Below are 17,091 nucleotides of genomic sequence, written 5' to 3'. Positions count from 1 at the left end.
ATTCCAGGGTTGAATTGTTTGTTATATGAAGAACTTTTGATAACTCTGGGCCTGTATTCATTAGAATTTAGAAGAATGAGGGGTGACCTCCTTGAAACCTACTGAACGGTGAAAGGCCTTGATCGGGTGGATGTGGAGAGGATGTTTCCTATGGTGAGAGAGTCTAATACCAGAGGACACAGCCTCAGAATAGAGGGACATCCTTTCAGAACAGAGATGAGGAGGAATTTCTTTAGCGATATGGTGATGAATCTGTGGAATTCATTGCCACAGGCAGCTGTGGAGGCCAAGTCTTTCTGTATATTTATGGCAGAGGATGGTAGACTCTTCATTGGTCAGGGCATGAAGGGATACGGAGAGAAGGTAGCAGACTGGGGCTGAGAGAGGAAGAATGATAAAATGGATCAGACTCAATGGGCAATATGGCCTTATTTGTTATTTGCATGAGCTATATGTACAGTTGTGTTTTGTTTAGCTGTATACACTTGTCCAGTTGAATGACAGGAAATTGAGCGTGTACTTGAATTTGGGTTTATGTGCATAATATTGGGTTGCCTGGAGAGAAGGTATTTACATTTATGCAAAATGTTGAGTGGTAAGGAATGCAACAAATTCCTTAATAAATACGAATATCACAGAAATGCACAACAGGTCTGTCAGCTTGGGCTGCCTGTCATTCGATTCATCCAGCCCACTCCCATTCTTACTGAATTATCTATTGGTTTGTGCTCTTCTACTCTCCCCTCTGGGACGAGCCCCTACCCCTCTGGGACGAGCCCCTACCCCCCTGAGACCAGCCCCTACCCCACTGAGATCAGCCCCTACCCCACTGAGATCAGCCCCTACCCCTCTGAGATGAGCCCCTACCCCTCTGAGATGAGCCCCTACCCCTCTGAGCTGTGTCCCTGCCCCTCTGGGACGAGCCCCTACCCCTCTGAGACGTGTCCATACCCCTCTGAGACGAGCCCCTACCCCTCTGAGACGTGCCCCTACCCCTCTGAGCTGTGTCCCTGCCCCTCTGGGACGAGCCCCTTCCCCTCTGAGACGTGTCCCTACCCCTCTGGGATGAGCCCGTAACCCCCTGGGACGAGCCCCTACCCCCCTGAGACCAACCCCTACCCTCTGAGACGTGCCCCTACCCCCCTGAGACCAGCCCCTACCCCCCTGAGACCAGCCCCTACCCCTCCGAGACGTGTCCCTACCCCCCTGAAACTAGCTCCTACCCCTCTGGGACGAGCCCGTGCCCCTCTGAGACGTGTCCCTACCCCTCTGAGACCAGCCTCTACCCTCTGAGATGTGTCCCTCCCCCCTGAGACGTGTCCCTACTCCCCTGAGACCAGCCCCTACCATCTGAGACGTGTCCCTACCCCTCTGAGACGAGCCCCTACCCCTCTGAGACGTGCCTCTACCCTCTGAGGCGCGTCCTTCCCCCCCTGAGACGAGCCTCTACCCTCTGAGACGTGTCCCTACCCCCTGAGAGCTGTCCCCACCCCTCTGAGATGTGTCCCTACCCCCCTGAGACCAGCCCCTACCATCTGAGACGTGTCCCTACCCCCTGAGAGCTGCCCCCACCCCTCTGAGATAAGTCCCATCCCCTCTGAGACGAGCCCCTGCCCCTTTGGGACGTGTCCCTGCCCCCCTGGGATGAGCCCCTCCCCCTCTGAGTCCTGCCCCCCCACCACAATGTCCTGCCACTCCCACTGTGTCTTGCCACCCCCCCCCCCTACTGAGGCTCGCTCCTCCCCCACCGGCTGCCCATCTCCCCCCCCCCCCCCCGAGACGTGCCTTCTGACTTGACACATTACAATCCAGAGGACTTGCGTTACAACTGGAATCAGACCAGCAGGTTGTCGTCTGAGCTGTTGCAAGTTCCAGCGTTATCAGAACCAGGTTTAATATCACCCACCTGTGTCAGAACTTGTGGCTTTGCAGCAGCAGTGCATTGCAATATATAATAATAAAACTCTAAATTACAATGGAAAATACTGTATTATAAAAGATTAAATTACATAAGTACAAAAAAAATTGACGTAGTGTACATGGGTTCATTGTCCATTCAGAAATCTGGTGGTGGAGGGGGAGAGGTTGTTCCTGAAACATTAGGTGTGTGTCTTCAGGCTCCTGTACCTCCTTCCTGGTGGTAGCAGTGAGAGGAGGGTATGTCCAGGGTGATGGGGTTCTTTATGAAGGATTCCACTTGTTTGAAGCATCACCTTTTGAAGATGTCCGGGACACCGGGGAGGACGGTGTCCCGGTACGCTGGGGAGGATGGTGCCCGGGATGCTGGGGAGGACGGTGCCCGGGACGCTGGGGAGGAGAGTGCTCGGGACGCTGGGGAGGACAGTTCCTGGGACGCTGGGGAGGAAAGTGCCCGGGACGCTGGGGAGGACGGTGCCCGGGACGCTGGGGAGGACGATGTCCCGGAATGCTGGGGGGGGGGGAGAGTGCCCGGGACGCTGGGGAGGACGGTGCCCAGGACGTTGGGGAGGAGGGTTCCCAGGATGGCGCTGGTTGAGTTTGCAACTTTCTGCTGCTCTTTCTGATGCTGTACATTCCCCCCCCCCCCCCCGCTCCCCATACCAGACGGTGATGCAACCAGTTAGAAGGCTCTCTGCAGTACATCTGCAGAAATTTGTGAGAGTATTCGGTTACATTCCAAGTCTCCTCAACAGACCCACTGTTCCCTGGGTTCCCCTTTTCAACTTTCCTAGAGATTGAGAGAATTTTCCAATATGAAGGCAAGTTCTAGGGATCATGGGTTCTGGTTTGCTCTTCCCACATAGATGTTGCCTGACTGGCTGAGTTCCTTCAACCTTATGTGTGTGTTGCTCAAGGTTTCCCAGGACCTGCAGAATCTCTTGTGTTTGAAAGGGAAGGCTGTTCTTTGGTAGTTGTGTTCAATGATAATGTCCTCCACTGATAGAGGTAAGAGTGCTTAACATAGGGAGTCACAGTGGCCTAGTGATTAGCGTTATACTGCGCCAGTGATCCGCATTCAATTCCCACCAATGTCTGTAAGGAGATGGTGCGGTCTCCACGGCAGCACGTGAAGTTCCTCCGGCTTCCTCCCGCGTACATGTGGATTGGTAGCTTCATTGGTCACATGGGTGTAATTACACGGCACGGGCTCGTTGGGTGTGAAGGGCCTGTTACCGTGCCGTATCTCTAAATAAATAAACAAACCCTCTCAAATAATGACTGGCAATAATAAAAACGCCAGCGATCTGAAATAGAACTAGTAAGCTGAGTTAGGGTGAAGGTTAGTAAATTGTGGGAATGCGATGCTGGTGACGGAAGCATGGTGTCACTTGTGGGCTGCCCCAGAACAATCTTCACTGATTTAACTTGACGCAAATGGCACATTTCACTACGTTTCGATGTGCATTGGCAAATAAAGCTAACCTTTGATCTTAATAAAGTACCTGTATGAATAGGAAGTTGAAGGCATCATGGGGTGAAGCATTGGGAAGGAGATTCCAGAGCCTCAGGTCCCACACCACCAGGTTCAGGAACAGTTATCACCCCTCAACCATCAGGCTCCTGAACCAGTGTGGAGAACTTCACTCACCTCAACTCTGAACTGATTCCACAACCCATGGACTCACTTTTAATAACTCCACAACTCATGTTCTCAATATTATTTCTTTGCTATCCCGAAGTAGTAGGGTAATCTACACCTCCACTCATTCTACACTACTACTACTACTGCATCGACTCAGGCCTAGGGGGCCAGCATCGGGCATGATGACGGACCCTCCACTTCTCCCTCTCCCTCATCAGTGTGTTCAGTTCATCTACATTAGCCGTGCCGCTGTCTTCTAGGAGCGTGTTGACCATAGTCTTGGGAGGGCACCCAGGGTTCATCCTCCCGTGCTTGGGCTCCCATATGATGACTAGGCTGGCAGGTAACTCGGGGTGGTGTAGACAGTGCCACACTAGTTGCAGTCTTCTTGCCTCGATTTTAGTGGTGAGCATCGGTAGGTTGTTATAGAGTTCGACGTTTGTCACGTGCTGTTGCCAACTCACATCAAGAGCCATCCGGAGCATTCGTGTATAGCAACCATCTAGAGACTTCCGCATAGTCTTGGTGAGTGTCCACATCTCGCATCCGTATATGAGAATGGACTCTATGACTGCTATGAAAATCTTCTTTTTAAGCCCTCTGGTCAGGTTCGACTTCCAGATTTCCTTCATGTCGTTCATAGCCCTCCACGCCAGCGCCTTCCATAACTTTATGTCCTTCTCTGAACTCATCATTCTTGACCCGAGGTACTTGTAGACAAAGGCTTTCTTAATGGTATCATTCTCTACGGTCTTGGGAGTACCTTCGTCGCAGTTAAACACCATGTACTCTGTCTTTTTAGCGTTTAGGTGAAGTCCAACTTTATTACTCACTCTACAAAGGGTAGTCAAAACCACCCAATGCATCACCAGCACCAGCCTACCCATCATCAAGAACATAAAAACAGAAAGGTGCTGGAAAAGGGTCAGTAACATCATGAAGGATCCCACCCACCCTGCTCATGGACTGTTCAACCCACTCCCATCAGGGAGGAGGTTACATAACATCCACTCCAGGACCACCAGACTCAAAAACAGTTATTTCCCCAAACAGTAAGGCTGATCAACACCTCCACCCACTAACCCACCCCTCCACACCCCCAACCACCACTAACATCATTTCCTGTCAGTCATCTTGTGTACAGACACCCCCGTGCCTGGTGTCAGTTTATGAACATATAATCAATCTATGTGTACAAGCTATCTTATGTGTTTATATTTATTGTGTTTTTAAAATTATTGTGTTCTTTACATTGTGCTTTTTGTGCTGATTTGGATCTGGAATAACAATTACTTTATTCTCCTTTACACTTGTGTACTGGAAATGACATTAAACAGTTTTTAAGCTTGAATCTTATTTATATTTTTTTTATTATTTGTCTTTCTGTATTTGTTCAGTTTGTGTTCTTTTGCACATTGGCTGTTTGTCAGTCTTTGTATGCGTGCAGCTTCTCATCGATTCTATTGTTTTGCTTTGTTCTACTGTGAATGCCTGGAAGAAAATGAATCTCTGGGTTGTATACAGTGACATAAATGTACTTTGAGCTTTGAACCCTGCACCGGGACTGAGAGTGGAGAGGTGAGATGCACTGCTTTCTAATGGAGAGGCACAGATTTAAGTTGTAAACGTCTTTTTTTTCTGCCTCAGAGATGAGAAGAACCAATCGATCATTGTGAGCGGCGAGTCTGGAGCTGGAAAGACAGTGTCGGCCAAGTACGCCATGCGCTACTTTGCGACGGTGGGTGGCTCAGCCAGCGAAGCAAATGTTGAGGAGAAGGTCCTGGCCTCAAGTCCAATTATGGAGGTAAGCACGTTCATTCAGAATAAAGGCTGATTTATACTTGTGCGTCAAGCTTGCGCCATAGCCTACGCAGGTGGGCAATGCTATTGTGAGCATTTATACTTGTGCGTTGGTGTGTCTGCGCCTCTCTGCAATTTGGGCACGTACACGTCATGCATTCGCACGTTGCGCATGCGCACACACCTGCCCTTGCAAGGCTTCATGGTCATGGTAGTCTTTCTTGGGGTAAACAAGTTTAAAGCGAGCGACTTTTTTCGTAAAAGGGAAACGTATCCTCCATAATTTCGGAGGTCTGTAAAGCTTTATGGAAAGCATTGCAGCCAGAGTTCCTTCCCTGCCCTTCAGTCACCCAATGGGAAGCTATTGCAGCGTAGGAGGAAATGCGATGCTACCAAGCGGACCAATCACAGTTGTTACGGTCTGAGTTGCCGCGACGTGTAGTTACATTTTGGGAGAGGTGTGTGCCAGGCTATGGCGTAGGGATCCACGTAGGCTCTGTGTAGGGTTCACGGCTACACCGTACCTACGGCGTCGATTTGGCGCACAAGTATAAATCAGCCTTAAGTCATTGTAAATTTGTGACGATCTTGATTTAGCTACAGTGGTGCCAGAAAGTTTGTGAACCCTGTAGAATTTTCTCAATTTCTGCATAAATATGACCTAAAATGCGATCAGTTCTTTGAAGTCCTAAAACTAAATAAAGAGAACCCAATTAAATAAATAACACAAAAACATTATCCTTGTTCATCTATTTATTGAGAAAAATGATCCAATATTACATGTACTTGTTGGAAAAAGTATGTGAACCTTTGCTTTCAGTAACTGGTGTGACTCCCTTTTACAGCAATAATTTCAACCAAACATTTCTGGTAACTGTTGATCAGTCCTGCACATCAGCTTGGAGGAATTTCAGGCCATTCCTCCTGACAAAACCGCTTTAGCTCTGGGATGTTGGTGGGCTTCCTTACATGAACTGCTTGTGAAAGGTCCTTCCACAACATTTCTATAGGATTAAGGTCAGGACTTTGACTCGGCCATTCCAGAACACAAATGTTCTTCTTTTTAAACCATTCTGTTGTTGATTTACTCTTGTCTTACAGGTCATTGTCTTGTTACATTATCCAACTTCTGTTAAGCTTCAGGTGATGGACTGCTGCGCTGACATTGTCCTGTAAAATGTCTTGAGACAATTTTGAATTCAATTTTCCCTCAACGATTGCAAGCGGTCCAGCCCCTGAGGCAGCAAAGTAGTTCGAAACCATGATGCTCCTTCCATCATGCTTTACAGTTGGGATGAGGTTTTGGTGTTGGTGTGGAGAGCCCTTTTTCCTCCAAACATAGCAATGTGCATTCCTGCCAAAAAGTTCAATTTTGTCTCATCTGTGCACAGAACGTTGTCCCAGAAGCATTGCAGAACATCCAGGTGGTCTTTTGCAAACTTGAGATGTGCAGTAATGTTTTTTTTGGAGAGAGAACAGTCGTTTCCTCAATGAACACCATTCTTGTTTAGTGTTTTTCTTATAGTGGACATGTGAACAGAGACTTTACCAAGTTCTAGAGATTTCTGTAGGTCTTTTGCTGTTACCTTTGGAGTCTTTTTCACCAACATTGCACGTTGTGCTCTTGGTGTGATCTTTGCAGGATGCCCACTCCTAGAGAGAGTAGCAACAGTACTGAGTTTCCTCCATTTGTCGACAATTTCTCTTACTGTGACCAATGAACATTCAGGTCTTTAGAAATGCTTTTGTAGCCTTTTCTAGTTTCATGAATTTTCTCTAAAATTCTTCTTCTAAGGTCCTCTGAAAGTTGTTTCGATTGAGGCATGGTGCATATAAACAGGTTTTTCTTGAGAAGAGCAGGCTCTGTCAGTAACCTGACTTTGTCTTTTTTATAGGGCGGGGCACCTCTACAACCCACACCTCCAATCTCATCTCATTGATTGGAACACCTGAAAGCTTTTGTAGAAAACATTATTTCTCAATAAATAGATGAACAAGTATGATATTTTTGTGTTATTTATTTTAGGACATATGTGAAGATCTGCACATTTTAGGTGATATTTATGCAGAAATAGAGAAAAGTCTACAGGGTTCACAGACTTCCTAGCATCACTGTATGACATAGATACTTTATAAATAATAAAGTATAAATACTTTTTGGATCCCAAAGGAAATTACAGTGTCACAGTAGCACTACAAGTGCAAAGATATACAAATATTAGAAGAGAAGTAGAAAGAATGAAAAATAAGTTACCTCAAACATTCCAACACCTCCCCCCCCAGCTATAGGTTGACTGATTAGAGAGCCGATTGGCCGAGGGAAAGAATGACATGCTATGTATGTTATAACATGCTATGTTGGTGCTGGAATGTGTAGCGACAATAATAGGCTGTCCACACCACACCCTCAGTTGATGCAAATGATGCATTTCACTGTACGTTTCAACGTACAAGTGATAGACTTCAATCTTGAATGTTGATCTTCTTTGGATTTGCTTACAACAGAAAGTTAGGAGGCAGAATCTCCCATTTCAAGTCAAGTGAAGTCAAGTCAAGTTTATTGTTAACTATATACATGTACACAGTCAAATGAAATAACGTTTCTCTGGACCAGGATGTAAAGCACAGTAGTCCACATCACATACACGTAACACACAATAACTTAGATTAGATTATGAGGACACGCAGTCCTCTTTTATTGTCATTTAGTAATGCATGCGTTAAGAAATGATACAATGTCTTTCCAGAATGATATCACAGAGACACATGACAAACCAAGACTGAAAAACTGACAAAAACCACATAATTATAACATATAGTTACAACAGTGCAAAGCAATACCGTAATTTGATAAGAACAGACCACGGGCATGGTACAGTCTCGAAGTCTCTTGAAAGTCCCATCATCTCACGCAGACGGTGGACCTCCAGCGCCGCACACTTGCCGATGCAGCATCCGACCACAGTCCGACTCCGAGTCCGTCCGAAAACTCCGAGTCTCCGACCAGTTCTCCGACACCAAGCGCCGAGCACCATCTCTGCCGAGCGTTTCGACCCCGGCCCCGGCTACAGGCAACAGGCAAAGCCGAGGATTTGGGGCCCTCCCCTCCGGAGATTCTTGACCGCATAGTAGCAGCGGCAGCAAAGCAGACATTTCAGAAGTTTCTCCAGATGTTCCTCTGTGCTTCTTCACGTCTGTCTCCATCAAATCAGGATTGTGCACAGCATCCTACTTCACAGATACGATATCAATTCGGAACGACCGCGTGCGCTGCGTCACGCTGCCATCTTCTCCTCCCTTAGGAAATTAAGAATAAAATCTACAGATGAATTACACATAAATAAACAAAGTAAAGTGCATCAAAAGCATTTCTAAAGACCTGAGTGTTCATCAGTCACAGTAAGCAAAATTGTCGACAAATGGAGGAAACTCAGTACTGTTGCTACTCTTCCTAGGACTGGGTATCCTGCAAAGATCACACCAAGAGCACAACGTGCAATGTTGGTGAAAAAGAACCCAAGGGTAACAGCAAAAGACCTGCAGAAATCTCAGGACTTGCTGAAGTCTCTGTTTATGTGTCCACTATAAGAAAATCACTGAACAAGAATGGTGTTCATGGAAGGACACCACGGAGGAAACCACTGTTCCCTCTCCAAAAAAAAAACATTACTGCACATCTCAGGTTTGTAAAAGACCACCTGGATGTTATTTTACCAAAATACATTATCATACATTTCCCAACACCATATTCCGGCTGCCAATTTTTTGCCCATTCTTCCAATTTGTCTAAGTCCTGCTGCAATCGCATTGCTTCCTCAGCACTACCTACCCCTCCACCGATCTTCGTATTACCTATGAACTTTGCCACAAAGCCATCAATTCCATTATTCAAATCATTGACAAACAATGTAAGAAGTGGTCTCAATATTGACCCCTGAGAAACACCAGTAGTCACTGGCAGCAACCAACCAGAAAAGCCCCCTTTATTCCCACTTGCTGCCTCCTGCCTGTCAGCCAATCCTCTATCCATACCAGTATCTTTCCAGTAATGCCACAAGATTTTATCTTGTTAAACAGCCTCATGAGCGCCACCTTATCATATGCCTTCTGAAAGTCCAAGTGAATGACATCCACTGCCTCTCCTTTGCTACCTTACATGCCTTTCCTTGGCTTTTATGCAGCCCTTAACTTCCCTTGTCAGCCACGGCTGCTACACTTGCCATTTGAAAGCAACTTCTTTTGTGGGACATATCTATCCTTCACCTTGTGAAATATTCTTAGAAACTTCAGCCATCTCTCCTCTTACCTCATCCCCACCAGTATCTTCCTCCAATCCACCAGTACAAGCTCCTCTCTCATGCCTCAGTAATTCCCTTTATTCCATTGTGATACTGATACATGTGAGTTATGATTCTCCTTCTCAAAGTGCAGTATGAATTGAATCATATTATGCTCACTGCCTGCTAAGTGTTCCTTTACATTAAGCTCCCTGATAAGATCTGGGTTATAACACATCACCCAATCTAAGATAGCCTTTCCCCAAGTAGGATCAAGAAGAAGCTGCTCTAAAAAGCCATCTCATAGGGATTCAACAAGTTCCCTCTCTTGCGATCTGACACCAACCTGATTTTCCCAGTACCCTTGCATATTGAAGTCCCCCATTACAATTGTGATATTAACCTATTACATGTCTTTTCCACATCCCTTTGCAAGCTCAGCCCCACATCTTGACTACAATTTGGAGGCCTATATATGATTCCCTAATGGTTTTTTTACCCTTGCAGTTTCTTGACTCCACCCACAAAGATTCAACATTCTGTGACCCTATGTCACCTCTTCCTAAAGATGTAATTCCATCTCTTACCAACAGAGCCACGCCACCGCCTATGCCTTCCAGCCTGACCTTTCAATACAAACTATATCCTTTGATGTTAAGCTCCCAACTATGGCCATCTTTCAGCCACAACTGAGTGATGCCCACAACGTCATACTGACCAATCTCTATAATTGCGCCATGAGTTTGTCCACCTTATTTTGAATGCTATGCGCATTTAAATACAGCACCTTCAGTCCTGCATTCTTTGCCCTTTTGAGTATTACATCTGTGGTACAAATTAACTCTTTGCTCTGTCTGCATTTGTACCCAATCCTTGACTTGTCCTTCCTTACATTCATGTTACATCCGTCATCTACTTGTAAACCTGCTGGCTCATCCTCAGCTCTATCATACTGGCTCCCATCTCTCTGCCATATTAGTTGAAACCACTCCCAACAGCTCTAGCAACCATGCCTGCAAGAATATTGGTCCCCCTCAGATTCAAGTGCAACCCATCCTTTTTGTCCAGGTCACACCTGCCCCAGAAGAGGTCTCAATTATCCAGAAATCTGAATCCCTGCCCCCTTCTCCAATTTTCAGCCAGGCATTTATCTGCCATCTCATTCTATTCCTATTCTCACTGTCGCATGGCACAGGCAACAATGCCAAGATTACAACCTTTGAGGTCTTGCTTCTTAACTTCCTTCCTAATGCCCTGTATTCTCCTCCCTTTTTCTACCTATGTCATTACTACTAATATATATCACGACTTCTGGCTGCTCACCCTCCCTTTTCAGGATATTGTAGACACATTCAGGAATATAGTAGACTCTGGCACCTGGGAGGCAAATTATCATCTGTGTTTCTTTCTCGCATCCACAGAATCACCTATCCGTCCCCCTAATTATAGAGTTCCCTATTACTGCTGCCATCCTCTTCAGTTCCCTGCTCTTCTGAGCCACAGGGCCAGACTCAGTGCCAGAGGCACAGCCACTGTTGCCAGGTAGGTCGTTGCCCTCCAACAGTACTCAAAATGGAGTACTTATTGTTGAGGGGGATGGCCACAGTGGTACTCCCTACTATCTGACATTCCCCCTTCCCTCTCCTGACAGTCACCCGTTTATCTGTCTCCTGTAGCCTTGGGGTGACTACCTCCCTCTACCTCCTGTCTAACACCTCTTCACTTTCCCAAACAAGCTGAAGGTCATCAAGCTGCAGCTCCTGTTTCTTAACACAATTCCTAAGGAGCTGCATCTCAATGCACCTGGTACAGATGTGGCCATCGGGAGGCTGGTAGTCTCATGGAAATCCCACATCTGACTCCCAGAACAGAACACTGGCCCTGTAGACATACCCCCTATTCTCTCAAGAGTTAAGTAAAAAATAAGGAATGAACTTACAGTTGAAGTCAGAAGTTTACATACACCTTAGCCAAATACATTTAAATTCAGTTTTTCACAATTCCTGACATTTAATCCTAGAAAACATTCCCTGTCTTAGGTCAGTTAGGATCACTACTTTGTTCTAAGAATGTGAAATGTCAGAATAATAGTAGAGAGAATAATTTATTTCAGCTTTTATTTCTTTCATTACTTTCCCAGTGGGTCAGAAGTTCATGTACACTTTGTTAGTATTTGGTAGCATTGCCTTTAAATTGTTTAACTTGGGTCAAACGTATTGGGTAGCCTTCCACAAACTTCTCACAGTAAGTTGCTGGAATTTTGTTCCATTCCTCCAGACAGAACTGGTGTAACTGAGTCAGGTTTGTAGGCCTCCTTGCTCGCACACGTTTTTTCAGTTCTGCCCAAAAATGTCAGGAATTGTGAAAAATTGAGTTTAAATGTATTTGGCTAAGGTGTATGTAAACTTCTGACTACATCTGTACATACTTACCTTGCCTTTGCCTGTTCTTCCCAAAGCCCTTCTGGTCATTCGTTCTCCTCCCCTTCCCTCTTTTTACATTCCCCATTGTGGCTTCCCTTTCATCTCTGCTCCTATCCTCACCTGCCTATCTCCTCCTTCCCTTTCTCCCGTGGTCCACTCTCCTCTCCGATCAGATTCCTCTTTCTTCAGCCCTTTCTCTCTTCCACCTATCACTTCCCAGATTTTTACTTCATTCCACCCCTCTCCACCCACCCACCACCTTACTCACCTGTCAGCTTTAGCTCCTTGCCCTCCCCCGCCTTCTGCCTGCCCCCTTCCCTTTCCAGCTTTGGATGAAGAGTATCGGCTCGAACTGTTATCTGTTTATTCCCCTCCATCGATCCCACCTGACTAGCTGAGTTCTTTCAGCATTCTGTGTGAATGTAAGTGTTCTGGTGTTTGTAACCGAGTTATAATGTGGGGTAATAAAGTGACTTGGTGTGTGACAGACCAAGAGGCAACTGCAGAGGAGGGCACAATGGTGCAGGTCCATGGGAAGAACGAGGCAGAATCATAGTTCTGCATGGACTCAATCGGCTGAGGGTTTTTTTTCTGTGTTGTAGTGCTCTGTGACTCTAATGCACAGTTGTTGACCTTAGTGCAATGTTGTGTATGGAATTGAAAGAGGCAGAGGTTGAAATTGCTTGGTAACTTGAGTTAATTGAATTTCAAAGTACATTTCTTGTCAAAATATGTACACCATATACAACCTTGAGATTCATCTTCTTGCAGGCAGTCCAAAACAAAGAAACACAATAGAGTTCACAAAAACCCCACACAACAAAAACCTTCAAACAGTAAATATGCAAAAAAAGAACAAATCACGCAAACAGTAAAAACACACACACACACACACACACACACACACACAACATGAACTGGAGTCCCCAAAACTGAGTCCACAGCCATGGAGCCAGTTCAGTGCTGAGTCGAGTGCTGGTGGCTGCAGGCCACAGCCACGGAGCCAGTTCAGTGCTGAGTCGAGCGCTGGTGGCTGCAGGCCGCAGCCACGGAGCCAGTTCAGTGCTGAGTCGAGCGCTGGTGGCTGCAGGCTGCAGCTGCACAGGCAGTTCAATTCAGAAGTTAATGCCAGTGGCTGCAGGATTCAGCTATAGAAGCAGTTCAGCGCTGAGATCAGTAAAGCCTCATGTGGTAGTGAGCTGAACAACATTTTGTGGGAATGCGACATGGAATTAAAATGTGTGATTAATTTTTAATAAAAATTAAAATTCCACATCCCATTCCCATTCTGATATGTCTATCCACGGCCTCCTCTACTGCCAAGATGAGGCCACACTCAGGTTGGAGGAGCAACACCTTATATTCTGTCTGAGTAGCCTCCAACCTGATGACATGAACATCCACTTCTCTAACTTCCGTTAATGCCCCACCTCCCCTTCGTACCCCATCCCTTATTTCTTTCTTTCTTTCTTTCTTTCTTTCTCTCTCTCTCCCTCTGTCCCTCTCACTATAACTCCTTGCCCATCCTCTGGGCTCCCCCCTCCCCCTTTCTCCCTAGGCCTCCCTTCCTATGATCCTCTCCCTTCTCTAGCCTCGTATCCCTTTTGCCAATCAACTTTCCAGCTCTCAGCTCCATCCCTCCCCCTCCTGTCTTCTCCTATCATTTCAGATCTCCCCCTCCCCCTCCCACTTTCAAATCTCTTACTATCTCTTCTTTCAGTTAGTCCTGACGAAGGGTCTCGGCCTGAAGCTTCGACTGTACCTCTTCCTATAGATGCTGCCTGGCCTGCTGTGTTCACCAGCATTTTTTGTGTGTCTCACAATAACAAGGCATTTTTTCCCACAGAACTGCTACTCACTAGCTGTTATTTTGTTTCTCGCACCATTCTCTGTAAACTCTAGAGAATGTGGTACTTGAAAATCCCAGGAGACCAGCAGCTTCTGAGATAGTCAAACAACATCATCTAGCACCAATGGTCAAAGTCACTTAGATCACATTTCTTCCCCATTCTGATGGTTGGTCTGAACAACAACTGATCCTTTTGACCATGTCTGCATGCTTTTATGTATTGAGTTGCTGCCACATGATTGGCTGATTAGATAGTTGCACAGTAGTCTAGTGGTTTGCACAGTGCTTTACAGTGCAGGTGACTCAGGCTCAATTCCTGCTGCTGCCTGTGACGACTTCCTACATTCTCCCTGTGACTAAATGGGTTTTCTCCTGGTGTCTCAGTTTCCTCCCACAGTCCAAACACATACCGTTTGGTAGGTTAATTGGTCATTGTGACTTGTTCTGTGATTAGACTAGGATTAAAACGGGGATTGCTGGGCAGCACGGCTTGAAGGGCTTATTCTGCAATGTAGCTCAATCAATCGAGCAAGCAGGTGTACAGGTGTAGCTAATAAAGTGGCCACTGGGTGTATGTAACTCGTGCGTTGTTATATTGCTATGTTGTAATTATTCTTTATTTTAAACAGGCCATTGGTAATGCTAAGACGACAAGGAATGATAACAGCAGTCGCTTTGGGAAATATATTCAAATTGGTTTTGACCGCCGATATTACATAATTGGTGCCAACATGCGGACATATCTGCTGGAGAAGTCAAGAGTGGTTTTCCAGGTTGGTACACACGTCTGCAATAGGTTGAATAACCATTGTAAAATAATTTGGAATATTCTATTTAAAGGGAGATAGACAACTTTGGCTTCTTAGCATAAATGGATGAAGGTTGAGTGGCAGATGTGTTATATATGGATTTTAGTACAGCATTTGACAAGGTTCCCCATGATAGGCTTATTCAGAAAATCAGATGGCTACATAAATTCGGAATTGGCTTGGCAGAAGGTGCTGTAAATGGAGCATATTCCGTCTTGATGTTGGTAACCAGGTGTGTACTGCAAGGATCTATTCTGGGTCTCCTGTTCTTTGTGGCTTTTACAAATGACTTAGACAAAGAATTGGAAGGATTTGCAAATGATGTGAAGGTTAGTGGTTTTGTGGATAGTGTAGAAGGTTTTCATAGGAAATGACCTGAGAGGAAAATGGGAACATGACATCTCACACCACCCTGGTTGTCCATGATTGGTCAGCTACCAATGTTTCAGGAATGAACAGTCAAAACATTAAAGTATTTTTGGATTAGTCAGATGTAGCATAAAAGAAGTTCATGAATGCACAGTGTGGGCCAAGATTATAATGTGCTGAATATTAATCCACTTAAATTCTTCTTATCTTACACAATCTAAAATTCTGAAGCCTCCTGCAGTGTTCAAGGCTGAGCATACAAATTGTATTCTGTTGAGTTGCTCCTCTATGATTTTCTATATCTTTTGTTTTGTTTTTTAGAACATAGAACAATACAGCACAGTACAGGCCTTAAAGTACACAATGTTGTGCTGACCTTTTAACCTACTCTAAGATCAACCACTTTTCCTCCACTTTTCTATCACCCACGTGTCTAAGAGTTTCTTAAATATCCCTAATGTATTTAGAGGGGTTGCAGAGGAGATTTACCAGAATGCTACCTGGATCAGAGAGCGTGTCCTTGAAGGTAGGTTGAACGAGCTTGGGGTTTTTTCTTTGGAGCAAAGAAGGATGAGAGATGACTTGATAGAGGTGTACAGGATGATCAGAGGCATAGATCAAGTGGACAGCCAGAGACGTTTTCCCAGCTAATGCAAGGGGGCACAATTTTAAGGTGATTGGTGGAAAGTATGGGGGTGGGGTAAAATTTTTACACACAGCATGGTGGGTGCTTGGAATGCCTGACCAGGGTTGTTGGTAGAGGCAGATACATTAGGCACTCTTGGATAGGAACATGGATGGTAGAAAAATGGAGGACTGTGTGGGAGGGAAAGTTTAGATCTTAAAGTAAGTTAAAAGGTTGGCACAACATTGTTGGCCAAAGGGCCTGTACTGTATTAATGTTCTATGTTTAACCCAACCCCTTCCACACATCTGCCACTCTTTGTGTAAAAAAAAACCTGACATTCTCCCTAGACTTTGCTCCAATCATTTTCAAACTGTGTCCCATTTATTTATTGTATACTTTCCTGTTTTCTGTTGCCACTTTGGGTGAGGACAGAATTAGTTTCATAGAATTGGATACAGACTGAAGTTGAGCTTCTCAGAATAAAATGACTCTAGAACACAAGACATTAGAACAGCTGCGCATTTGCCAAGTACAATGTAAGCATTCTCATCTTGGGTCATCTATATTGATATACTTTTCAGATGTCAATATCTACATCGTAATGGTTATGATAGAAATACATCATCTGCAGTACGAGGGTACGTCCATATTACGCCGGATAATTTTGAAAACGAAGATTTTTCTCTTTGTTTTGACCTTATGTCTACACTGAAACAGCGTTTTCATCCCCCGAAAACGGAGATTTTCAGAAACGGTCTGCAGAGTGAATAAATCTGAAAAGGCTTAATATCCGTTGTAGTGTGTACAGGGTAAACAGAGAGATTTAAAAATGCTGTCATGACAACACCACAACAACAATGCTTTTTCTGTTTCTGCTTGGTACTGCGCAAGTTGTTATAACGCGCAGTCAGTGTGAACGATGTGAGAGTTAAATTGTAAAGTGAGCTTTTTTGACTATTTAAAAACGCTGTCATGACATGCCGAAACAGATGTTTGTTGTTTTTTTGAACGCCACCACTTAACAATTTCAGAACAGACAGCAACGAGACTGAAGCCAGAAGGGTTAGAAATGTACTCACCAAATAATTTGACCCATAGCTTACTGAATAAATAAGTATACTCACTTTGCCCTGTTCTCTGTCCTTGCTTGTATGAAGATGGTTCACCTAGTTATGCAAGTATTTCTCTTACAATAGATGTGTAACAGCCTAATGTAACATTGTATGGAAATACAAGATAACACTGATGCAGACATTTTATACATTTAACAAGGTGCTTTATTAATGCAACAGAGTGAGTCAGTTTTTCAATGTTCGTCGTCAGCCGGGTCATACTGTCCCTGAACTCCCTGTCGGTTGCCTTCATACGCTCCAA

At 45.1% G+C, this 17,091-nt stretch overlaps 1 protein-coding gene across 1 annotated transcript in view; it reads left to right on the top strand.

Moving 5' to 3' along the window:
* Positions 1–17,091, top strand: part of myo5b (myosin VB) — a 281,336-nt gene that overhangs the window by 105,422 nt on the left and 158,823 nt on the right. The window contains exons 5-6 of the mRNA XM_072252190.1: positions 5,210–5,366; positions 14,541–14,684. Of these exons, the coding sequence (XP_072108291.1) occupies positions 5,210–5,366; positions 14,541–14,684 (301 nt within the window). The remainder of the gene's footprint in view (positions 1–5,209; positions 5,367–14,540; positions 14,685–17,091) is intronic.

Source organism: Mobula birostris, chromosome 3 (genome assembly GCF_030028105.1).
Source record: "Mobula birostris isolate sMobBir1 chromosome 3, sMobBir1.hap1, whole genome shotgun sequence".
Taxonomy (NCBI): domain Eukaryota; kingdom Metazoa; phylum Chordata; class Chondrichthyes; order Myliobatiformes; family Myliobatidae; genus Mobula; species Mobula birostris.
The sequence above is the reverse complement of the archived record's forward strand: the minus strand, read 5'-3'. Positions and strand labels throughout refer to the sequence as shown.